Source organism: Balaenoptera musculus, chromosome 4 (assembly GCF_009873245.2).
Source record: "Balaenoptera musculus isolate JJ_BM4_2016_0621 chromosome 4, mBalMus1.pri.v3, whole genome shotgun sequence".
Classification (NCBI taxonomy): domain Eukaryota; kingdom Metazoa; phylum Chordata; class Mammalia; order Artiodactyla; family Balaenopteridae; genus Balaenoptera; species Balaenoptera musculus.
Window position 1 is genome coordinate 7,504,317 of NC_045788.1, and position 27,596 is coordinate 7,531,912.

The following is a 27,596-nucleotide window of genomic DNA, read 5'->3' on the forward strand; positions in this document are numbered from 1 at the left end:
ATGCTGTACAGACCTCTGAAACTTACCCATCTTGCATAACTGAAACTTTGTATCTATTGAGCAACAATTTTACATTTTCCGCTCCTCTCAACCCCTGGCAACTGCCATTCTATTCTCTGCATCTATGAATTTGACCATTTGAGATACCTAATATAAGGGGAATCATGCAGTATTTGTCCTTCTGTAACTGGCTTATTTCACTTAGCATAATGTTAAGAGGATAGATCTCATGTTAAGTGTTCTTACCACAAAAAACAAACAAGCAAACAAACACAAAAGAACACAGGAAATTTTTAGAGGTGATGGATATGCTTAGTACCTTGACTGTGGTGATGGTACCATGGCTGTATGCGTATGTCCAAACTCATCAAAATATACACATTAAATGTTTGAAACATTTTGTATATCAGTTATACCTCAATAAAGCTCAGGAAGAAAGAGAGATAGAGAAAAGGAAGGAAAGAAGGAAAGAGAAAGAGAAAGAGAGAGAGAGAGAAAGAAAGAAAGAAAGAAAGAAAGAAAGAAAGAAAGAAAGAAAGAAAGAAAGAAAGAAAGAAAGAAAGAAAAAGAAAGAAAGGAAAAGAAAGGAAGGAAGGAAGGAAGGGAAAAGAAAAGAAAAGAAAGAGAAAGAAGAAAAGAAAAGAAAAGAGAAGAGAAAAAAGAAAAGAATGGAAGAAAGAAAGTCAAGCCAAGCAGTGGACAATTCTTCAATTGTAAGACCACCCCATACATTACAGTATATCTAGCATCCCTGACTCCTGCCCATTAAATGGCAAAAGAACCCCCAATTTTGAGTCAAACACCCCCGGAGATTGGCAGAATGCTCCTAGGATGTGGTACCATTCCCACTCCCACAGACAACCAGTGTTTTAAGAGCGAGGACCTTAGAGTCAGAGGATTTTTATATATCCTGGTTTCTTTATTTATGATCTTGGGGAAGTGACTTAAATTCTAACCTGTTTAGTGTAAATGTAACCAGGTGTTATGGGTTTAATTTTGTTCCCCCAAAGGAGTAAATTAGAGTCCTAACCCACAATACCTCAGAATGTAACCTTATTTGGAGATAGAGTCTTTACAGAGGTAAGCTAAGATGAGGTCATTAGGGTGGGCACTAAACCAATATGACTGGTGTCCTTATAAAATGGGGAAATTTGGACACAGACACACATGCAGGGAGAATAGTATGTGAAGATGAAAGCAGAGATCAGGGTGATGCTTCTACAAGGTAAAGAATACTGAAGAGTGCCAGAAAATCACCAGAAGCTAGGGGAGAGGGATGGAACAAACTCCTCCTGTCAGCCCTCAGAAGAAACCAACCCAACTGATCCCTTGATATCCGACTTCGAGACTTCAGAATAGTGATACAATAAACTTCTGTTGTTTAAGCCACTCATTTTGTGGTACTTTGTTATGATAACCCTAGCAAACTAATATATCAGGATAATATTTTTGCAAAATTAACTATCTCATTTTAATTTTCTTCTTAAATCTTTGTTCTCTTGTAGCATTTCTCTTCTTGTTGAATCTATTTAATATAAATATAGGCTTGAAAGATAGATAAGCTTTCTGCAGAGAAGATATGCTAAGATACACGTATTAAGGTTGGGGTTTGTAGATTCAACCATGATGGTCTTCCATGACACAGAGACGATACAATTTTCTACCACTAACATTTAGCCAAGAAGCCAGAGTTAGGAAGAAGACAAATATGACATGACATCCCAGCTTGTCCATTCTCAGCTTGAGGGATTGTGAGAAAGTAGGGGAGGCCAGAAACAATCTCCTCTCTATAAGGTTTCACAGCTTTGAAGCAGGGAAAAGCTGTGTGTGTGTGTTTTTCTTATCAATTATTTTATTTTTATTTCTTTCTTTTTAAAATTTTATGTTTTTTAATACATTTTAAAGGTTACTTTCCATTTTCAGTTATTACAAAATACTGGCTGTATTCCCCATGTTGTACAATAGATCCTTGTGCCCTGTCTTACACCCAGTAGTGTTTTGATAGTTTTTTGGAAATATCGAAGGCAGAAGAGACATTTTACCTTCTCTTTGGGACACTTGAGAGAACGTGCTTGCCAGACTACCTCTTTATCAGCATGAAGGTGGCTGCCCGCTTTTGAGGAAATGTGATAGCGTAAAGGATGCTCGAGTATACTCAGAGTCTCCCTTTGCTTCCGTGTGTGAAGGATGGGAATGCTCACCTAAGGTATCCATTATCCTCCCAAGGCTAGCAATACAGAGGATAGAGAACAATAATGAATGCCTTGATCAGTGGCAAGATGAAAGAGAGGCAAAAATGAAGAGAGATCTATGGTGGTTTCAAGAGCTAAGCGGAGGTGAAGTCATGTAGGGAGTATCACCAGACACAGAATGCAGCTGCAAATGCTAACAAGGGGAGCATCAGACAGATGGGTCAGGCATGAAGCAGTGAACACACAAGGAGTTAGGGGGACCCATTCTACACTATGCCATGAGTTAGTATAAGATCCTCACATCCCAACCATGCAAATGGAAATTTAGACAGAAAGAAAGGAGAAGGAGATGATAAAAAATTGGGCTTATATACCCAAAGCAATTATACCTTGCCTAAAGGGATTATTTAAAATACAGCAGTGGCCATGACGACTTTGGTTTTGAAATATCCCCAACCCTTTCACGAAATTAAAGTAACTAAGATAGCAAAATCAGAAATCCAATAAATACATTATCAACCAAACTATATGACAGTGTGTCCTCATAAACCTGAGAATACAGAATGATGAGCAATACCAACTAAGAAGCTAGACCCTTGCAGGAGCAGCAGCTTCATTAAAAAAAAAAAAAAAAAAGAATGTCGGAAAGAAGGCTTTTAATAGCCCTAGAGCTTGAGACCTCATAATTTGTCAACAAGTGTCTACTCCCCAAAGAAGAAATCCTCTGGAAGTAGAGGATTCCACACACATATCTGAAAATGATTAAAACCAACACAGAGCTTCCCAGTCTCCAATTTGAAGGTGAGTGAGAATGGGCTACAGAAAGGTAGGATGGCGTTGGGGTTGCCTGAGCCTCCAATGTTCTCAGAAAACCCAGCAGAAATTCTTTGCTGGACGTATAGAACTCACTGAGGTATAGAACTATACTGAGGAGAAACTGCTCAAACCAGAGCCCTACTTGGTCAGAGCAGGAAAATCAGGGTAAAGAAAGGAAACATTTCTAATACTAGTGTGAAACAGGTCCTCACTAGGAGAGGAGACCTAACTCAGAAAGAAGCACAAATTGTAGCTATATGGGGAAAGCATTAAAAAAAAGAAGAAGAAAACGTTTGGGGAATGGCAAAAGGAGCCATAGGTTTAGGAAAGTTTTCCTAGCACACCTCTATTTTCAATATTCTTAAAGTTGAGGAAAAAAATTCAAACATGACAATAGAAAAGGATGAAAGAGAAGATAAAGAGAAAAATTATCTGAATACAGGTACAGAAAGTAAAGACACATCCAAAATATTCCGTAAGCACACAAAACCCAAATATTTCGAAATAAGTAAAAAGTAATTAAGAAAATTTACAAACTTTGAAATAACTACATACATAACCTACATTGATTTAGAAAGGCTCAGAAATAATATGACTAGGAGTTATGGGATGAACTGTATGCCCTCAAAAATTCATATGTTGAAGTCCCAATCCCCATTACCTCAGAATGTGACTGTATTTGGAGATGGGGGTCTTTAAAGATGTAATTACTTAAAAAGAAGTCATTTGGGTGGGCCCTAATCTAATATGACTGGTGTCATAAGAAGATGAGATTAGGACAAAGACACACAGAGGGAAGACCATATGAAGACACAGAGAAAAGACAGCCATCTATAAGACAAGGGGAGAGGCCTAAAAAGAAACAAACCATTCCAACACCTTGATTTGGGGCTTCTAGCTTTCAGGAATGTAAGAAAATTAATTTCTATTGTTTAAGCCACCCAGTCTATAGTTTGCGATGGCAGTCTGAACTAAGATACAAGTCAAAAGAGTGATATAAATAATATGGCCTAACTGAGCTCAGGAGAGGATATAAATGAAAGATAAAGAACTGAAGACTTAAAGAGAAGAAATACAAGTGTGAATAGATACCACAAAAGGAAAGGAAAGGAAATAAATTGCACAAGGTGAAAAACTGAAAACAAAAAAAATAAAATAAATGAAAAAGAGGAAGAAAATGATAGGTACAGAGGACAGGCAAAGAAGAGCCAACACACATGTAATAAGTGACCGTAAAGAGGAAAATCAAAGTGAGAAAACAGATAAATGATAATTAAAATTCAAGAAAAATTTCCCCAAGTAAAAGGGTCTTAAACATAAATACTACAGGGCATATCGCATATCAGAGGAAAAATCTGATCCAAAATATTCTAAACCAGGTATCAGTAAACTGGCCTGTAGGTCAAATCTAGCCCACCTCCTGTTTTTGCAAATAAAATATTTATTGGAAGACAGTAACACCCATTCATTTACATACTCTCTTGGGTTGTTTTCACACTATGATGACATAGATGGGTACTTGCAACACAGGCTGTATGGCCTGCAGAATGTATAATATTTACTCTCTGGCCCTTCACAGAAAGAGTTTGCTGACCTTGGCCTATGCCAAGACACATTCCAGTAAATCTATTAGATTATAATAAAATGAAAAAATGAAATGAAATAATAAAATAAAATAAATTCATTGAACATCCAGGACAAAACACCAACTCACTTAATTAGCAGCACTTTTAGGGTAAAATAATACTCTATGCCAGTACACAAAAGAATAACATAATTGAGATAGTAAAGTGAAGAAAATATAAACCAAAAGTTTAATTTTCACCCGAATTGATCTACAAGTACAAAGGCCACAGTCATACTGTTATTAAAATGCAGGGGCTCAGGGAAACAGTTTCCATGAGCTCTTTCTAAGATGACCCAGAGAACAAGCTTCTGACAACCAAGAAATGATTGGAGAAGCTTTAGGACAGAATATAAGGTGATCATTATTTCACTGTAGCAACAAGATTAAATAAAGGAGGATAAGAGTGACAAAATACATGCAATTGTTATTTGAGCTGACAATGTAAATATAACTATGAAAGAGGTGAGAGAGGAACATAGAGCGATAATAAGGAAAGCAGACCATGCATGCTGATTGTCTTATAGATATTAACTGGTACTAAAAGGACATTACTTTAAATTAGCTTGTGGGGAGAGAAAGGAGGGAGAAGTGGTTCCTGGTTAACTATAAGATTGCTTATGATAGAAAATGAAGACAAAAATCTTTAAAACGTGAGACTATACAATATAAACATATCACATAAAAGATAACTTTTAGAAAAAAACACAAAACTTTCTAAATAGCAACAGTAGTACTTAAAAGAGAGAGACAGACAGACAGAAAGAGCAAAGAAAACAGGTAACATTCTAGAGGGAACACGAATGTCCATTAGTAGGGGAGTCGTTGAACTGAATCACACGATGTAATACTATGCAAATGAGTGATCACATTTTAGAGGGAACACAAGTGTCCACCAGTAGAAGTTTATTTAACTGACTATGTAATACTATAATGGATCCACATGATGTAATACTGTAATTGACTAGGATGGATCCATATGATGTAATATCATGTAATACTATGTAATACTATAATGAATCCACCTGATGTAATACTGTAAGTGACTAGGATGGATCCACCTGATGTAATACTATGTAATACTATGATGGATCCGTATGATGCAATATCATGTAATACTATGTAATACTATAATGGATCCACCTGATGTAATACTGTAAGTGACTAGGATGGATCCACCTGATGTAATACTATGTAATACTATGATGGATCCGTATGATGTAATATCATGTAATACTATGTAATACTATAATGGATCCACCTGATGTAATACTGTAAGTGACTAGGATGGATCCACCTGATGTAATACTATGTAATACTATGATGGATCCGTATGATGTAATATCATGTAATACTATGTAATACTATAATGGATCCACCTGATGTAATACTGTAAGCGACTAGGATGGATCCACCTGATGTAATACTATGTAATACTATGATGGATCCGTATGATGCAATACTGTACAAAAGAATGAGAGATTGTCATCCAGCATATGTTGTTCTACAAGGTATACACAGTTGTAAAAGATATTGCCCTGCAAATATAGAACAGTGTGCAAAGTATGCTGTGTGTAAAAAAGGAGGGAACCATGCACATATAAGTATTACTGATATTAAAAAAAAACAAAACAATGAGGATAAACACCAAATTTATAAAATTGTTACCCTTGGTTCGGGTACCCATACATTTGTTTGTCTAGAATAGCCGTGGTTAATGCCTTTTGTATATCAGCAGAAGTAGAGGGGACTGCTTTTTGAAAAGACATCTTAATGGTCTATTTCTGATGTATAGGTAGAATCTGGGCAATTTAAAGGGAGGACAAGAAATAAGAAATGTTAACTCCTGCACATAAAAATATAAAATATTACTCTCTGTATTTTAGAAGTTTGAGTATTATGATTATCTGTGAAGCTAGTTGTCTTCTTATTTATTACCTAATTTTTAAACACCTTATTCTTTCTTGGTGCCTTTAATGATTTCCATCCAAAGGGGTCCAAGGTTGTAGGCATCTTTATAAAAAACTAGGCTCAGGAAACTCTTTTGGGGGTTCACTCCCACCCTGTGCTTTATATTTCTACTTATCTGACCTCCAAAGTCTCCACCCTTTCGCCTTGCCACCTAAATTCTCCTCCTTGGCCTAAACCTTTCTCAGAGGTGCCACACTTGGATATTGTGAGAAGGCTTAAAAAGGAAGAAACACAAATGAATTTGGAGAGACCTGTACAAGGCACCTATCTTAAGAAGGACAAGTCTGCAGTCAGCGGATATTTCAGACAAAGCCTCTCCTTTTCCCTTTGTTCACCAGATGGTGGTTTTATCACTCCCTACCAGTTTGCATTCTCAGTGACCAACTCCATTTTCTTTTATCTCAGGCCCCCTTTTCAGTGATTGTGGTAAAATTAGATAGAGCTAGAATCCTTTTATTTTATCGCATTTCCAATGTAGGCCTTATCTATTGACACTGGGAAGGACACAATGGTCTGAACTGTGTTCCTGGTGCCAAAGAATTGGATATCCTGTTCCTCCCAGAGGGGTGTTTGCCAATACTTCCTGACTACCATGCATCCAAAATTCACATGATCAAGGACTGTCCTCCAAGGACAAATAACTTTTAAAAGAGGATGAAGTCCCCATGTTCAGGCTCTGATATCTCCTCCTAAAAATGACCCCAGTACTAAGTATTGAAGAGGCCAGAGAGGCTGCTAATTGTCCACAATGCACAGGACAGCCCCCACAGCAAAGAATTATTGACCCAAGATGTTAATAGTGCCAAGGTTGTGAAACCTTGAATTAGAGTACAATTTAAATGTTGTAACAAAAAGACCTAGAAATAGAGTGATTCAAACAAGATAGAACTGGATGTGTCTTTGTCTAGGATGGGAAAGGTGGACCTAAAACCACACCCAGGCTCCTTACCTATTGTTGCTCTGTATTCCTCTATGGTGTCGACCTTGACAAATGGTTGAAGCTGGCTTTCCAGCCTTGCCTTAACATTCTGACTCATATGTATGAGTTTACTAGGGTTGTCATAACAAAATAGCACAAACTGGGTGGCTTAAACAACAGGAATTTATTTTCTCACAGTTCTAGAGGCTGGATGTCCAAGATCCAGGTGAGGCCTCTCTCCTTGGCTCATAGACAGCTACCTTCTCGCTGTGTCTTCACACGACCTTTCCTCTATGTATCCCTGGTGTCTCTTCCTCTTTTTTTTTTTTTTTTTTTCCTCTTCCTCTTATATAAGGACACCAGTCATATTGGATTAAGGCTCCATCCTTATGACCTCATTTAACCTTAAAAGGCCCTATCCCTACACACAGTTACACTGGGGGTTAGGGCTTTGATATACGAAAATTGAAGGGATGTAATTCAGTCCACAACACCACGGGAAAGGAGAAGAAGAGAAATTAGAGGGCAAACAATTTCGTTTTTTAGGGATTTCACCCAGAAGTTGCATAAATCATTCACTCTTATATATCATTGGCTAGAACTTAGACACATGCCCTAGCTAACTGCAAAGAAGGCTGGGGAATATATTCTTTAGCTAGGCGGCCATGTGCCCAGCTAAATAAAACTCAGGGGGCTATGTTACTCAAAGGAAAACTGTTAAAAAAAGAGATAGAATTCTAGAAAGTGGAAAATGATGGTTTGTTCTCATTTTTGACTTAGCATTTCTCCAATATAATGCCTCTTGGATTCACCCCCTCTACCACGGCTTACAGGATAATGATATCTATTCCCATGTAGGAACCAAGCACTGTGGAAACTATACCCATCCCTAGATACTTTTTCATTTAGAAGAGAGTCACAAAACCATAGCCACAAGAAAATAGTATTTCCCCAGTGGCAGTGTTGAGTCCAGGAAAATGTACTCCCACCCTGAGACACTGTGTGTCTCTTATTTTGTCTCTAGAATTTAAGAATAGTGAGAACGGCTCTGTGGACAGGAAATTGGAAAAGAAAATGCCTATGTTCATGTCCTTTAAATTAACTTCTTTTTCTGCTGTCAAGCACTCGGATCTCTGTCCCTAATGACTGAGGCTGAGATGTGGTTCTTAAAGATGGAAAACTATCTCTGAAGAGAAGATTATCTGTTAATATATTAACAACCATCATATCTGATATATATCTTAAGCATGACCACAACATAATACACTTTATTTTAGCATATATTACCTCAGTTAATATATTGACATTGAATAATTGTAATTCTAATGCTAAATTTTCAGGTAGTTTATGCTGTTAATGGCCAAAACAAGGCCATCGTCCAAGTTATTTGTGGAACTTCAATAACAGACTGTATTTATGTGAAATACCATTAAGCCTTAGTGGGAGTTATGGAGCAATTACGCCAATGGGAGTTGAAAGAGGGTGGGTGACCTTTCACAACTGTCCAAGGAGCACCCATCAGAAAAAGCCAACTCACCGTTCTTCTTGTAGAACATAATTTCTCCTTTGAATTCTGTTTTTTCCTCCAAGGACTTTTCTATCTGAAGCATCAGTTGCTCGTTGGTTTCAACCCCGAATAAGAATTTGCAGCTGCAACTCTTCTGCATGACTTCTGTTCGGGCAAATCCAGCAAGCTCACAGAAGCCATCCGAACAGTAGACTATGGGGAAACCCTTAGCCACCTGGGCGTTGGCGAGGATGAAGTTGCTATCTGTAGACCAACAAGGAGAAGACAGCAAGTAAACAAGCATGAGAAATTCTTTGTAAATCGCACTTTCAGTAACAAATCACAAGCACATATGTTTAGCCAACGTTACCTAAAATGCAAGTCCTGATGTGCTGGGGTGGAAAAGAGATACCCCAAAACGTAGAACGGCATTGCCCAGCAGAAGTATGTATTAAGCTCCGACTTTGGTTTGCATTTTGAAAGACACCATGGAGGGAACAGAGCATTCCTTGGTCTGCTTTGAGGCACTTACCATCTACCTAAGGGTAAGGGATGGTGCTTCTGAGCGTGGCTTCTGGTTCATAGCTTGAATCTGCCACTTGATGTACAGATGACCTTGAACAAATTACTCACATATTCTAAACCTCAGTTTCCCTAGGTCTGATTTCCCTAAAAGCAGACCCTGAGGCAAGGATTTGACTGTAAGCAGTTTATTTGGCAGGTGATTCTAGGAAGTAAGGAAGTGGGCAGGGAGGAAAGGTAAGAAAGGGTGAGGCAGAAAGGGGTTTACGGATATGAGCAACTGAGGCTCAATCACACAGGGACCCACAGAAGAAATGACTGGGCAGAACACAGTTCAAACTTTTCCCAAAGAGGAGAGAAAGCCAGGGTATTTATCCACCTCCATGAGTGTCTATACCTCATCGGTTAGGATCACTTTGGGGTTGTCAATATGTTAGCACTTTGGCCTGCCTACTTGGGCTGAACACATTCTCCGAAGGTCACTTGGGCAGCACGATGCTGGAAGCCACTGTATATAAGGAAATTGTCTGCACAGCAACTTAAGGCTGAGTCAAGGAGATCCTGGGAGGGCACTGACAGGTGTACAGAGAGGGTGATACTGTTCCTTACTTCATAGATGTGTTGTAGAGATTCGTGAGAAATGCTTAGTACAATGTCTGGCACAAATAAGTACTCAATAAAAATTGTTATTAAGAGTATTATTCACATCTTACAGCTACTATATTAACAAATAAGAATGTAGGGCAATAAAAAACAGGACACAGTTGTTAAGTGCTTAGAGATGACTTCTGGAGGAGAGCCTGAAAGGCAATATTCAAGGGAGGTTCAAATTTTTTGAGATTAACTTAGAGGGGTGTTTATAGGCAAAAAGATGCATTTTAGAGACGGGGTGTAAGACAAGACATGTATAAAATGCGTTGGTGGGTGACTTTCAGGTTCAGAATGAATTAGAGACTATTATGAAATCACACATTCATTCGCTCACGAAACTAAAGTTGAACAGTGTCAGTGTATCAGACAATATTAGAGGCTGGGATTTTAAAGATAATAAAAAGAAAAAGAAAAATGGAAAGAACTGTGGCATAAATTGTTAAATGAAAAAAAATCATGATTCGGTGTAGTATGTTATTAGATGAACCATTTGTCAGAAAATATATAAACCCATATAGACATGTACATGTATCCCCAAACAGGAAGTGTTTATGTATACCTAAAACCAAGTGGGTTAACTGGTAACTGCAGATGTCTTTAGAGAGAGCAATTACGGGCAGAGGTGATAGGAATACTTATTTTTGCCATATTCTTACTATATCCTTTGAATTTTACATCATATGCTTTATGTATTACTTATTAAAAAACTAGGATTTTAAAAGAGGTTTGCGGCAGACATCATATCTTGTATGCCGTGAGAAAAGAGGAATTCCAGCTACTTCTTGGTGGCCAGCAGGACAAGCACTGACGATCTGTTCCATGGGCTTTCCCATCTCTTTTTAAACATCTGTTGCATGTTTCCATAGACCCCCATCAGCTGGCAGAACCAAACCCACTCTACTCAGCTTTGCTCCAATCACCTCCCAAGCCCAGAGTAAAAATCCAAGTGCTAACATCTGCATCCTGCCTGGGTCGGGCTGACTCATCTACTTGCCCAGTCACCCTCTCCCTCTGCAGAACAGTCAGAGCTTAAAATCCATACTGGGAAGCCTTCAGTGGCACATTGTTTTGAGGCCATGGGAGTGAATTAAATTATCCAAGACTAATATTTAATTCTCTCACACTTTGCAGAAGCATCTATTGATGCTGTACGATGTGACGGACTTTGTTCCAGGTGCAGAGAGAGGCAGAAAAGTGTATTAGATGCAGTCTCTGACCTTAAAGATCAGCCTTGAACCTATGGGAGTTCCCAGCTAGGTCCAGAGGGGGGCACCCTCCTATTGGTCTTGGTCTCACCAACTCTGCACAGTTCTGGGTAACTCTCTTACCATTAGTTTCTCTTCCTCCTTCCATTCTAAAATTTAGGCTGAGAGCTAGCTTAGAAAACTCAAATGCAGAACATTGGCAAAGTACTCAAATGTCCTGAAAGAGCTTTTGATGTGTTTTCAGAAGCCATTTTTCAGTCGACTGCTGACATGTTTATTGACTTTCTACTATATGCCATGTGACATGGTTCTACCATATGGCAGTTTTTAGAGTGAGGTGACAGGGGGGTGTTAAAAGATGAATAAAGTATAATCTCTAGCTTTAGGATGTTACAACATAATTAAAGAAATGCATGGGGGCTTCCCTGGTGGCGCAGTGGTTGAGAATCTGCCTGCCAATGCAGGGGACACGGGTTCGAGTCCTGGTCTGGGAAGATCCCACATGCCGCAGAGCAACTAGGCCCGTGAGCCACAATTACTGAGCCTGCGCGTCTGGAGCCTGTGCTCCGCAACGAGAGAGGCCGCGATGATGAGAGGCCCGCGCACCGCGATGAAGAGTGGCCCCCACTTGCCACAACTAGAGAAAGTCCTCGCACAGAAATGAAGACCCAACACAACCATAAATAAATAAATAAATAAATAAAATTTTTTTTTAAAAAAGAAATGCATGAATATCTATAACATTAAAATACAGCATATTGTAAGTACCAAGTCAATGGTACACAGATAACTACTCCCAGAGTTGAGAAACTGAAGATCCCGGGCTTTTAAAATGACTAGCTAGGAATAAGACAAAAATGGGTGGAGATAATTATCAAAAGTCCTGGAGGGTTGGAGCAGATGCCTGGAAGGAGCAGGCTTAGAGTATGAATGGAGAAACAGGAATTAGAGACAGAGAAAATAAATAACATTACATTTTGTCCTAAAGTCCAGTTTCCCATCGTTTAAATAGCCACAATAGTTTTCTTTTGTTAGTTTTTATCTGTCTTTCTACTTTTGACCCTTGCAGGGACTTGTACTTTATAGCTGTGTCTTGCACATTGCATGCATTTAAATTTTTTAAAAGTACAACATGAAGATACATCCACCAACCTGAGACTGATATATTTACTTTTATTATGATTACCATATTACATTGTCTTTTTTTTTTACCCACTTAATTTGTGCTTTCTCTTCACTGTGTTTTGTTATTTTTCCTTTTCCATTTTCAAAAATTAGAAAATATAACACACCTGAAAAAAGATTTAATAACAGTATTTAAATACAACAGTGAACACCCATGGATCATTCATCTAGTGAAAACCCCTGTGAGCAACATACAAATTGTATTTCCCTCCTTCCCCAAAGAGAACCATAACTTGAATTTTCGTAATAATCATTCCCATTTACATAGTTTTTACCACTTACATATGTATCCTCATGTTGCCTATTTTTTCTGATTCTTACGGCATATATTATGGTATTTCATTCTACATACTTTTTAGTGACTTGCTTCTTTTATTAATTTCCTTAGCATCTTTATAATTGTTTATGGACATAAGAAAAGACCAGTCCCTCAGAGCTACAATAAGCTTCTGAAAAAAGCTGCTAAAGGATTCACCAAATTGCCTGATCTGTGCATTTCAATTAAGGATTATAGTGTGTTTGGGGTACTTAATTCTTCCTGCAAATACCCTGCAAAAATAAAGCAAAAAAAAAAAAAAAGTCATGTATTTGAGCTTTTCTGTTTATAGGTAGCACTTGTCCTGCCCTCGATATGTAATTGCATTTCAATTCGAGAGAATTTAGTGGCAGTCGGCTTCTCATAAAGCTTAGTGTACTAGCTACATGAATAGTCCTTCTGTGTGGAAAAGAGTAGCTTCTTTTCCCAGCTATCTACTTAGAAACATATGCTTTTCTGAATACCAGTCCTGGAATCTCCAAAGAAGAAATGTGACATTTACTTCAGAATTATGTAAAACAAAGCCACTGCCATAATGATTATGAACCCATCATGGGTATATCACTAACCATACAGATGTCAAGGGTATTTAACCTTTTAAAGAATCAATTATGCATATGTGATATACATCTAAATGCCACACAGCTCTTTCTTCCTTGTTTCTAGGTCATCCTTTAGTGTAAATTTAGTTTGAAGTGCTGGTAAACAGGAAGATTTAAATGTGTTTACATTTTGAGTAGTTGAATAATTATCTAAATGTCTCCTTAGCCAAAAGCTTTCATGGATCATCAGAGGGAATCTCAGGGTTGGTGGAGACCCGGTTCATTTGCTCATTTGAGTCCCGACTGTAGGGTACCACTTTCCCATTCAAATGGAGATGTACTATTCATTGTCGACTCCCAGGCACACAGGGAATGGGAGTTGGAAAGGAAAAATATAGAAGGAAAAAAAAGAGGAGAACGCAAACACTGATCCACTACTAACTCCTTTCATCCTCAGCCCATTTTTCAGATGAGAACACTAAGACCTGGAGAACTTTAGTGTCCAGTCTAAGGTTTGAAGGGAGGGATTAAAATCCAGTCTACGTGACAAACAATGTTTATTACGTCATGCATACTTTCTGTAAAGAAGTGACTTGTTCTCTTACTTCCAGCAGAAATGGGTTAATTCTAGAAAAATATTTTTACCCCTTCAGGCTACAAAGACCTCAAAGGCACAGATTTTTCTCTACAGAGATCATTTATAAGAAGTTCATTGATGACATCTCCTAGACCAGTCTGGATCTCTCAACAACCTCTAGGTCACTTCCTCATTTCCTCCAGAAAGTCAATATTTCAAAAACATGACAACAACTTTCTTGGCTCCAAAATATTTTGCATAGGCCCACTCCAGAGTCCCTCAGGAGACAAAGAAATGTAGTTGCGATTCGAACGATCTGGATTCTGACCTCTTCATGCCCTTTCAATGTATATCACAGTATTCCTAAAATTTCCCCATTGAAATGCCTTCTACTAGGTAAAAGTGTATTTAGTGGCCGAAGCCACTAAATGTGCATTCCAAGGAGCCTGGAGGCACTGATCTAAGCTTGATAGATATCGGTTTGAAATCTCAGGTTAACTTAAAAATCCATCAGAATTTTGCATTCTACTGTGTTGTGTATTTATGCTTGTTTGAGTGTTTTTTTATTATGTTTTAATATGGACCTGCCATATTTTTAATTCAATTGAAAATTCAGGAGGATATGCTGTTTGTTTTCTATGACTCTGCATTCTGTTTAGTACACGTCTACATTACCTAAGTTTGAGAATCACGACTGGTGGTAGAATGGTGTATGCTCAAGAGATTGGACAGATCCAAATCACTCTTCCCCCTCAACCTCGGTCCTTTAAGACAACCAGCTCAGCACCCAGTCTAAGAGCCCTCCATATGGAGACCCCGAGCCAGTCACACCAAAAGACACACTGAGAGATACTAACTGGACATCAAAGAGAAACCTGTACCCCTTGGCTTTTTCTGCCAAAGACACAGAAACTGAGACTTTGATGGTCCAAATCTTTATTTCTGAAAAGTGCCTCTGATACAGTGCAACCTGATACAGGTTCTCTTTTAAAACCAAATCTTGTGCTGCGTTAGCAAGTACTCATATGAACAGACTCTGCAGACCACACAGATGGGCAAACTTGAATCTTATAGGCCTTCATTTTCTTGTAGAGGGGAAGAAACAAGCACGAAATTTTAATTTTCTTTTATGGGTTGCTCCCAAGCTGTCTGAATTACATTTACATACAGGTCCAACAAAGACAACATCTGTACCCCTTGTGATATCGATCACCGTCATCTCTTGAGACTACTTTATCCAGGTACATAGAATATGAATGCTTACGACTTTAAAATATTTAAATGATCTTTGCACTTTATATTGCTTTCGGGGAGCTTAATTGTATCATTTCCAAGTATGATGGCATCTGTATTAGATTAATGGTACTGGCTGCAAGCTAAAGTTCTCAGTGTGCTCTCTGCTAAAATTTAGAGGCTGCTTGGAATTGGGGACTTTTCTAACCTTACTTTAAAAAGCAGATGGAAAATTTGCAAAGAGGGATTCTCCTAGTCATTACAATTTACACATCACCTAGTAGCATGCTTCAAATGGTTGTATTGCTAACGTTCATCATTTATGGTTTGATTTCTAACATACTGCATAAATGATCACTTAGGGCAAAGATTAGAAGAAACCTTTGTAACAAAGCAAAGCTCAAAGCTGGAACCCTAGGGCTGAAGTCATAGTAGAAAGCAGAAAGTTGTGTATATGTATGAGAACATCTTGCTCTCTTAAGGCCAATAAACAAGTAAACACAGAGACAAATATAAACTAATGTGCTTCACCACCTCGCCAGTGAAGCTAGCAGCCTCACTGGGAACTTCTTAGAAACGGAGAATCTCGAGCCTCAGCACAGACCCCCTGAATAAGAATCTGTATTTTAACAAGATTCATATGCACATTGTAAAGTCTGAGAAGCTCCTTTAGAATATCACTGGAAAGATCTAGAAGAACCTAGCCACAGTAAACGAATGAGGGAGGGCACCTGCGTGGCTGAGAACAAAAAAGGAAAGGAGACTGATTTTCATCATATTCCTTGTTTAGTGTTTGAATTTTGTAGCATATGCATGAATACCTATTCGGAAACATCTTAAAATGTATTTAACCATGCATTTGAATGGCTTAATAAAAATAACTTGATTAAAGACAAATAGTAATCTTGATGAAGTAGAAAGAATCTAGATCAACAAATTTTTAAATTTCCAATAAACAAAGATAAAAGCTCATTAAGATGAATAAATTCAAAGCAAGTTTAGTATACTCTTTATCATAATTTGGTATTAGCAAAATCACCAGTAAGTTTTGCAAATTCCATTTTTCAGCTGTGTGAACTTCAGTGGTGAGTGGTGCTATTTCTTTTCAGGTGCACTGTCTCTTAGAATTCAGTAAATGAGTTTCATTTTGAAAAAGAATGATTTTTAATTAAGACAGGCAGACAGGATTCATCAAAGGTAAAATGAATGAGGGAGAAACCAGAAAATCTCAAAGGCAATAATAATAAAACGTGTTTGGTATTTTATCCACAATTGATTCTCTACAAATACATTTGAAATAATACTAAAATATGCCCCAGTTCTCTGGGGTTCTTGTCTAATAGAATTAGTCTTTTAGACAAATGGTCTTTCACATAATCTGTTTACTTTCTTAAAAATTAAGATTATTATCTATACTCTGTCACTGGAATGTACACTCTAAGGGACAGTGGTTTGTTTTGTTCATTAATTTAGTCACAACCTCTGGAATGGTGCCTGGCACATAGTAGGCACTCAATAAGTATTTGTTAAGCAAATGAGTGAAATAAACTTGGAATCTATTAGTTTTTATTAAAGCACACCAAATGAGGGCAATTGTTTGTAGCCAAATCTATTGTTTTATTATTTAGCAGGAATCATTTATAACCAGCAACTTTACTTTAAAAATAAAGTCAGAACTGCCCTGAACAGTCCATCTCATGCCCATAGTTTTCATCCTGACCTGCTACTTTTAGTAAAGTCTTCAGTAAGCAGAAATAGAAAATTTTATTTTCTATTAGGAAACCTATTAAGCAAAAAAAAAAAAGAAACAAACAAAGTTAAATAATGCCAAACAAAGCCCTTTCTCCAAAATATAAAATGAAATTATGAGGCGCTTTCACTCAGTAAAGAAAACTACTGTGTGTACATGAATTCAGCATTTGGGAATCCTTAGGGACTCTTCAGGGCTACTTTGTAGTTTTCTAATCCAGGATACTGTCTTTTAGCCACTACCCTAGTGAAGAAGGTAGGCTAACCTGTTCCCAACAGTGCCCAGAGAAAAGAAACAGGCATGATGTAAATACCCCTGCCTCATAATGTCTATTAAATAATAATGTCTATTATTCCTACATTTTCATATTCATGATTCCTGTCCCTCTCTACCTCTCCTCCCTCAAATCAAATATGAACCGTAAGTGAGCTGCCTGGGAAGGTCAAGCTTTTTTGCAGCTTTTGCAAACAGAGGAGGAGAAAGCGCAGTGTTCACTATACTTTCTCCCTGGATGATACAAAAATCCCAGCTCTCCCAATCCAGAGGAGGGGTCAGGGAGAGAGGAAGTTAGGCAGAAACTGACAGGGAGGGCTTAACGCCTTGGCAATCGGGGGACCTGGATTTTCTGGCACAAGTCTCATTTTATTTATTCTCTTAAATAAACAAATTACCAGATAGGTAGCTAATTGTGGTTTCAATTGTACACCCTTGTAAAACTTTTCTTAGGAGTTTATTTAAAGACAAAATAAGACGTGACAATATTTTTGTTCAGAAAGACATAGTTATTTCTTTGGGCATCTTATTGGACCTATTGAAAGACAGATTAAATGGAACCCAGCAAATGAAACCAGCCGTATTCTGTGTCTATTCAGATTCCCCAAATATTTCATTTAACTTGTCCCTTGATCCTCCTCCAGCACAACCTAGAGTTTGCTTGCAATGGCATTTAATTCAAAGAATATTTCCTTTTCATTTCAAACAAACTAGAACAGGATCTTTACTGCAAACATACATGAAGATTTGAAAAAAGGGGATTCATTCAGCCATATTTTAGTCATTTTATTATTATTTTTTTACACTTCAAGGGCTTTCCAATTTGAATTTTTGAAGACAACAGATACAAATTAGTGTGCCCAGTGCCCCAGAGTGGACTGACTTTTCTCTCTCCCTTCAAACTTTGTTTATATTCTGTGGAAGCTAATGCAATGTACATGTTTCTCATCATTTGGTAGCATTTTCCAGAACCTTATCTAGCCACTGCATAGTCTTCTCTGCTTCCCAGGACTCACGTTAAACAGGAAAGATGAGGGGTTCTACAAGAGCGAATTAATTTAGGTAGCAGGAAACACAAGAGTAAATGAATTTGATAGTTACAGGTATTCCACAGCTGTAATATTAGCATTTTTATTCTAGTGCCTTTATAATGATGCAGAGAGAGTGCGAAACTTGAATTAAGGTGATAGCTGAAGGTCTCTGGGAATTTGTGGGCGAGGTGGAGGCAAGAGGAAGATGACAATAATGGAGAAGCAAACCAGCACAGGTCAATGCTGACTCGGCGTTAGTAAACTGAGATAACTAGGAAAGAGGCGGCTAAATAAATTAGACAGAAATAAGGCAGACAGTAGGTGCTGTTTATTAAACAGCTATGATATGCCAGGCTCTCAGGTCCGCATTTTGCATTTCTGGCCCTCACAAAAGCATCTTATGCTGTGATTACAGGTGAAGGGGGTTTGGCTCATAAAGGTTGAGTAACGTGACAATGCAAGTTAAAATATCCTCAGAGCTACAATACTCCTGATCTCGGTGGATGACAAGAGGTGAAGGAGAGCTAGGATCTGCAGAGGGACGTCACCAAGCCCACTGTTTCCTAAAGTGCAGCCCTGGTCCACCTCGCCTATTGGGATCTGCTAGGATGCTTATTAAGGTTGCAATTTCTCAGGCCTCAGATCTATTAAATTAGAATCTCCAAGGGATGGGAGCCCTGGATCTTCATTTTAAACAACACCACTAGATGATATATATTTCCAAAACAATTGAGACCATCCGCCCTAATGCAAGGTTCACATTAGATACGTCAGCCTCATCTTGGGAAGGGGATATCCACTTTGTAGGTGAGTATATATTTAATATATAAGGTTTGGGAGAATTCTGTTCTAAATAATAACCCCTTTGATTTTATGATTTTTCTATCATTCCTAAAGAGACTTTTAATAATTAGCTCAGTTAATAGTACTACAGGAGCTCAAAGTTTGGGGATGATTATAAAGGTCCATATATAACCTAATGCCCAATCTATAATCCCATAGGCCCTCTCTGCAATATTCTGTCTTGTGGTGGCACAAGTACCTACTGATGGGGACCTCACTCTTTCACAAACCAGTGACACCAATGCTGTGATGGTGAAGGGTGCTAACCTTCCCCACATGTGGATTTAACCCCTGCTTTGGTCTTATTACCTTCAATAATCTTTGCAAAGAAAAACATCATTCTCCTGTTTTAAATTTTTTAAAGGCTTTCCATGGCAACTGGAATGAACCTCAAACATCTCTATTATGGCCCATAACACCTTATCTAGGATTTCACTTACTCCTTACCTGTTATCTAACATTTGAGAATGTCCTTCCCAGCTCTCTCCCAAGGCTTGTGCCCATGCAGTTTCTTCCCCCTGTGTTTCATCTTTCAGGTCTCAGACCAAATGTCCACTTTTCAGAGAGTCATTCCCTGACTATGTCATCTTAAATAAGTCACCCCACATTATTTTCTCTCATTATAGTCTGCTTTTTCCCTTAAGACTGAGTATTACAATTTTTAATGATGCTTCAACATGTTAGTTTGTTTATTTATGATTTCTTAGCCATTCAAACCCAAGCCCACTATACACAAAACTACAAATAGATGCTAAACTCTATAAGGAAGTGGTCTATCCTTGGATATTCCATCATCAAGCACTTATGTGGGTGTGTATTTTTTTTTTTATTAAATCTTGTCTCTATCACACACACACACACACACACACACACACACACACACACACACACTTTCCTGAGTGAATGCTATCGGTACATCTGAGTTATGTTGACCAGATACCATAGCAGCCACCTAACCTGCAACACAGAAAACCGCCTTTACATGAAAAAACTCATTTCTGTTGATGATTAGATTTTAGGTTGAACACCTTTCAGACCTAAGTCATGAGGAGGTATAAATATGAAATAAAACATATCTGCGGACATTTTATACTTTGGATGAACACTGGTCTATATACGAGATATCTTAGAATTGGTTTCTGGCTCTCTCAATAAGCTGTGGGACTGTGCCCAAGTCACCTGCCTTCTCTGGGTGGGAGCAATGGCAGTCATGGGAAACGGTCAGATCGGAGGCATCTTTAGAAGGAGAGGCTGAACGAGTATGCCAATGAATTCAACCGCAGCAGGAGAGAAAAAAAGAATCAAAGAATGATGCCAGTCCTTTTGTGTTAGAAACTAGACAAGTAGAGGTGCATTTTATGAGATGAAAAAACAAATAACCCTGCAGATTTGAGGGATTTCAAGAGTTTGGTATTTGTACAATGTTTAAGAAGCATAAATAGCATCCAAGAAGACATGTCAAGTAGGTAGTTGAATAAATGAGTCTTAAGTTTGAATATAATATCTGTGCTGAAGGTATAAATGTGGACTTAATGGGAATTAGATAATTTAGGGAGTATAACTAGAGCAAAGATGAGGTCTGAGTACTGAGTCAGGAGACTTTCACATTTAGAGGTTGGAAAATCAGGAGAAGCCATCAATCAAATGAGACTGGGAGGGGCCAGTAAGGTAGAAGCAACAAGAAGCAGGTCACAAAACCAGACAAAACGAATCACAACATTTCCAGCTCACTACTAAGTATATTCTATGTTTTAAATATGATTTGCAGGGCTTCCCTGGTGGTGCAGTGGTTAAGAATCCGCCTGCCAATGCAGGGGACATGGGTTCAAGCCCTGGTCCGGGAAGATCCCACATGCCGTGGAGCAAATAAGCCCATGCGCCACAACTACTGAGCCCGAGTGCCACAACTACTGAAGTCTGCGCGCCTAGAGCCTGTGCTCCACAACAAGAGAAGCCACCGCAATGAGAAGCTCCTGCACCGCAACGAAGAGTAACCCCCACTCACCGCAACTAGAGAAAAGCTCGTGCGCAGAAACGAAGACCCAACACAGCCAAAAATAAAAATAAATAAAATAAATTTATTAAAAAAATAAATATGATTTGCAGGATGGATTTTTAAGTAAATCAATATAATCATGTTCTGAGTCAGAAGACACTGGACAAGTTGTGGGCTGTGACACTGCACACTCTGTAATTAAAAGAATGACCATAAGGTTCTTAGCAGGGCTTCCCCACCCTTTTCCCTGCTTTGCAAAAGTACAGATATGTGGGGTGGGAAGTAAGAGAAGGTTTTAGATAAATCAATGAGTCTTTCAGGCAAGTCTAATTACTTTGTGTTCAAATGAACTTATTTTCACTAGAAGTGCATGCTTTCATTATCAAACTAATGTAGCCATATTACAAAGCCTGAGGGAACCAGAGAAAAAATAAACATGTTCCCCATGATTCTACCTTTCTCAGCTACTGGTCATAATTTTAAACTAGTTTCTTAAACTTTTTAACTAGCCATAAGTAATCATATAATTGTGAAACTGTTTTTTTTTTTTCACTTGTTATTACCTGGCCAGGTTAATAAGATCTGTTCAATTAGATATTTGGATAAGTCAGCTTGCAGGTATTCAGGAAGATATTTTAATTTTCATTAAAAGAGAGATATGAGAAAAGAAATGCTCTCATCATCCAAGCCACTGTGCCCTTTTACCTTCTCTTCCCACTCATTCCTGTCTTGGAATTTAATTGTGGTGTCTAGAGCTGTGGCAGTCATTCTGTGACCTTGAGGTGGCATGCCTGAGTGTGGCAGAACTAAAGGGTGGAAAAAGCTTAGAATTTTTATGACATCTTTAAATAACAGAATTAATGCCAGTATTTACCTCTATATTCCCCTCTCCCTTTCCTTCTCCCCACAGGTAACCACTAGTTTATTCTCTATATCTGTGAGTCTACTTTTTTGTTATATTCACTAGTTTGTTGTATTTTTCAGATTCCATACACAGGTGATGTTATACTTTCTCTGACTTATTTCACTTAGCATAATACCCTCCAAGTACATCCATGTTGCTGCAAATGGCAAAATTTCATTTTTTTTATGGCTGAGTAGTATTGCATTGTATAAAGTGACCACATCTTCTTCATCCATTCCTCTGTTGATGGACACTTAGGTTGCTTCCATATGTTTGCAATTGTAAATAATGCTGCTGTGAATATTGGGGTGCGTGTGTCTTTTCAAATTAATGTTTTTGTTTTTTTGGGGGTGTATACCCAGGAGTGGAATTGCTGGGTCGAATGGTATCTCATTGTGGTTTTGATTTGCATTTCCCTAATGATTAGCGATGTTGAGCATCTTTTCATGTGCCTGTTGGTCATCTGCTTTTCTTCTTTCGAAAAACGTCTATTCAGTACTTATGCCCATTTTTAAATCAGGTTATTTGTTTTTTGATGTTGAGCTGTTTGAACTGTTTCTATATTTTGGATATTAATCCCTTATTGGTCATATCATCTGCAAATATTTTCTCCCATTCAATATGCTGCCCTTTTGTTTTCTTGATGGTTTCCTTTGATGTGCAAAAAGTCTTTGAGTTTAATTAGGTCCCTTTTGTTTATTTTTGCTTTTATTTCCTTTGCTTTAGGAGACAGATCCAAAAAAATATTGCTCGATTTATGTCAGAGTGTTCTGCCTACGTTTTCCTCTAGGAGTTTTATAGTTTCTGGTCTTACATTTAGGCCTTTAATCTATTTTGAGTTTATTTTTGTGTACGGTGTTAAAGAATGTTCTAATTTCATTCTTTTACATGGCTGTCTAGTTTTCCCAGCACCACTTATTGAAGAGACTGTCTTTTCTCCATTGTGTATTCTTGCCTCCTTTGTTGTGGGTGGATTAACTGACCATAAGTGCATGGGCTTATTTCTGGGCTCTCTATTCTGTTCCACTGATCCATGCATCTGCTTTTGTGCAACTATCACACCGTTTTGATTACTGTGGCTTTGTAGTATAGTCTGGAGTCAGGGAGTATGATTACTCCAGCTCTGTTCTTCTTTCTAAATTTTGTTTTGTCTATTCAGGGTCTTTTGTGTTTCCATACAAATTTTAACATTATTTGTTCTAGTTCTGTGAAAAATGCTCTTGGTATTTTGGTAGTTTGCTTTGGCTATTTGGGGTCTTATGTGGTTCCATACAAATTTTAAGATTAATTTTCTTATTTCTGTAAAAAATACTACTGGAATTTTTATATGGATGGCATTAAATTTGTCTTTCACCTCCAGGTTAAATTTATACATAGGTATTTTATTCTTTTTGATGCAACTGAAAATGGGATTGTTTTCTTAACTTCTCTTTCTGATAGTTTGTTATTAATGTACAGAAACTCAAAATATTTGTGAATTAAATTTGTATCCTGCAACTTTACTGAATTCATTTATTCTAACAGGTTTTTTGATGGAGTGTTTAGGGTTTTCTATATATAATATCATGTCATCCACAAATAGTGACACTTTTACTTCTTCTTTTCCAATTTGGATGCCTTTTATTTCTTTTTCTTGCCTAATTGCCCTGACGAGGACTTCCAATATTATGTTGAGTAAAAGTGGCCAGAGTGGGCATCCTTGTCTTGTTCTTGATTTTAGAGGAAAAGCTTTTAGCCATTCACTATTGAGAGTAATGTTAGCTGAGGCCTTTATTATGTTGAGGTATGTTCCCTCTATACCCACTTTGTTGATAGTTTTTATCATAAATTGTTGTTGGATTTTGCCAAATGCTTTTTCTGCATTTATTGAGATATCATGATTTTTATTCTTCATTTTGTTAATGTAGTGTACCACATTGACTGATTTGAGGATGTTGAGCCACCTTGCATCCCTGAAATAATACCCACTTGATGATGGTGTATGATAATTTTAATGTATTGTTGAATTCGGTTTGCTAATATTTTGTCGAGGACTTCTATATGTAAATGCATCAAGAATATTGGCCTGTAATTTCCTCTGCTTGTGGCATCCTTCTCTGGTTTTGGTATCAAGGTGATGATGGCCTTATAAAATAAGTTTGGAGGAGTTCCCTCCTCTTCTGTTTTTTGAAAGACTTTGAGAAGGACTGGTATTATTCTTCTTTGAATGTTTGGTAGAATTCATCAGTGAAGGCTTCTCATCCTTGATTTTGTTTTTTTGAGAGGTTTTTGATTACTGATTCAATCTGCTTACTAGTCACCATTCTGTTGAGACCTTTTATTTCATAATGATTCAGTCTTGGTAGACTGTATGTTTCTAGGAATTTATCAATTTCTTCTAGGTTGTCCAATTTGTTGGCATATAATTGTTTATAGCAGTCTCTTATGCTTCTTTGTACTTCTGTGGTATCAGATGTAACATCTCCTCTTTCATTTCTGATATTGTTTATTTAAGTCCTCTCTCTCTTTTTTTTGGTAAGTCTAGCTAAAGACATGCCAATTTAGTTTGCCTTTTCAAATATCCAGCTTTTAGTTTTAACAATCTTCTCTATTATCTTTTTAGTCTCTATTTCTTTTATTTGTGCTCTGATATTTGTTATTTCCTTTGTTTTTAAGTCTATTTTGTCTAAGTAAAGTTACCCCAGCTTTCTTTTGACTTCCATTTGTGTGAAACATCTTTTCCATCCCTGCACCTTCAGTCTGTGTGTGTCCTTATATCTAAAGTGAGTCTCTTGCAGGCAGCATGTAGATGGGTTGTTTTTTTTTTTTTTAATTCATTCAGGCACTCTATGTCTTTTGGTTGGAGAATTTAGTCCAGCAAAAGCCTATATGAAGACCTTTTATCAGGTAAGAAAAAGTCCAATTTGTTCAAACCACTGATATTTGCATTTTCTGGTATTTGAAGCTAAAAGTATTCCTAACTGAAACATACATTATCATGAATATTTCCCCATTTATTCCTGTTTTTATAACCATAATTTGAATGGAGATATAATTATCATTGTATCAAAAGTAACTTATCTAACCCTCCATTCTGAGAGTTATATGTGTTTTGGGGGGGAACTTTCTAGGTCTGCTCCTTAAAAAAGTTTTTGCTGTTAGTAAAAATTAAAGTTAGTATTTTGGAATACATCTTCTGGAATGAAAAAAGACTATGATACCCTCTTCCCATCTACTGCTTAGGCACTTATTGATACCAAATGACCTTAAATACTTGTACCAAATTCTATAATTTCCAACAAAAGTCCATTGAAGGAAAAACCTAAGATGTTTATCTCATGATATAAATGTATGCTATGAACTAGCATCATCCTAAATGCTATTTTTTGCTCTGTTTTTATATTAACTACAATTTTAGAGAGAGGGAGGTTAGGTAATTGGTTCCTCTGCCCTTATAAAGGCTCTTCTTCCTCTGTGTTATTCATCCACAGTGGGAAAGCAAGACACATTTGCTCAGCATGTGGTTATACAATCACAAAAGGAGAGTTTTTATTCTATACAAATAAGAAATTCTCAGAAAGGGGTGCAAGTGTCTGCAAAAACAAAGACTTGGATAATCTCTATTTCCTGTTTTTTTCCTTCCTTTTTCAGTTTGTTTTATGATTTTCCCGTCATTATTTTCTCAGTCTAGAGATGAGAAAATTATACCATTTCATACATTCACAGCATTACCACAGAGATGAGAGAGCAATCTTGTTCTAGGTTTGTCCAGGAAGTAGAAGCAAGGTCCATGGACAGACATTATAAGAAAAAAGATTTCATCTCTGCATGAATATGATTGTATCTAATAGCTAAGGCGGCCCAAAAGATCACAGGCTACCTCAAATACAGTGAGTTTCCTATTACCCAGAGTACTCATACTGAGATGATTGACTGACACAAATACTATAGAAAGGGGACCACAGTGAGCAGCAAAAGCTTGGCCTAGACGACTTCTAAGACCAATAACAAAAATCTAAGAAATAATCTTGCCAGGCTTTGTTGAAGGGTTTCCTCCAACCAAACCCTGAATTCTGGAGATCTTAACTTTTAAATATAGAAACAAAGTATTCAAACACAAATGCTAAATTTCTCATCATAAAATTTTATGATATATATGTATACATAAATTATTATAAATATATATATGTACTTATCACTTAACCAATAGTCTCAAAATGGACTCTTTAATCACATTTTTCATAAGCAATAGAGATATTATTTGGATTTAAATAGTTTTGAAACAAAAGACACACACACACACACAGGCCCTGGATGTACATTACATCTTGATCCTGTTCTGGGTTCCACACTGGCCCATGCACTTTGATATATCAGAGCTGATGTACTCATTGCACAGATTTCTCAGTGTCACTGTTTGCATTTCCACTAAGCTCAGTCTGTAAAGTACAGGATCTTCACTGCCTGCATTTATATGACCCTAATTATTTACTGATATTTGCTTCTGCATAAATTCATGTAAATCATTGAAATCAAGAAATGCACTGCTATATAATAAATGTGTCTGCTATGGCTGCCCTCTAATATTTGAGTGTGGGTTCTTGTGCTAATATCAAGGGCAGGGTTTTATAAGCCATCATGACTTTCGGAGAGAAGAATCAGGGTTGCCACATGAAATTCAAACTTGTCCTGAACGAGTTTATCTGACTGAGGGCTGTGTGGGGACTGAAATCCAGCTTGCCCTCAGCTCACCAAGCCATGAGCCCTGGTATTGGGTCATGTCCACTGGACTTATGACCTCCCATCAAATGGGATTTCCAGAAGATTTACAAATAATAATTATAGACACAAATGAAAAAAGCCTATACAGCTCTTTGTTTCATTAACATGCATTATTCAACTTGACCATGAAAGATGAATCTATAGCCTATAATCTCATACCATTCTATAGTACAGATAAAAATAATGAAATATAAATAATTGACTTCCAAAGGAATTACAGTTAGTCAAAGGAGAATAATAAAGTCAAGTTCAACTGGCTTTTAATCCAACTGATGTTTTTAATCAATTGTAATAAAATATTGTTAGCATGATATATGTATAGCATAAAGGATATTGAGGTTTATTATATTACAAAAAAGTATGAATAATTTCTATATTTCAAACTTACTCCTTTATATTTTTTTTCTTGTCTTGTCTTAGATATCTCTGTTCAGTCATGTTCTATGTGAACACCTATTAATAGAGACCATGCCATTATAAGCCTACAGTTTGGGTGAAAAATTTTATGAATTGCCTCATCTCAATGTTATACCATATCTTCGTTTGTTGGATTCTGAGAAATGGGCCTATACAATGGTTAGAGTGTAACAGTTTTACCTAATTCTGTATGTGATATTGCGATTTACAATAACAAATATATATTTGGTCTTCCTGGAACAGAGCTCCTAAAACTCTTGTAATTTCCGAATCAATAAGAGCAATGGGATAATCTTTTGCTAAAATATTTGTTCTCAAATAGCTCCAAAGTGAAATAGTGGTAAAGGTGAGAGGAGTGCCT

At 37.3% G+C, this 27,596-nt stretch overlaps 1 protein-coding gene across 1 annotated transcript in view; it reads right to left on the reverse strand.

The window, feature by feature from the left end:
* KCNH8 (potassium voltage-gated channel subfamily H member 8) overlaps nucleotides 1-27,596 on the reverse strand; it is a 392,154-nt gene that overhangs the window by 254,359 nt on the left and 110,199 nt on the right. Inside the window, exon 2 of the mRNA XM_036850697.1 lies at nucleotides 9,060-9,293. Coding sequence (XP_036706592.1) covers nucleotides 9,060-9,293 — 234 coding nt within the window. The remainder of the gene's footprint in view (nucleotides 1-9,059; nucleotides 9,294-27,596) is intronic.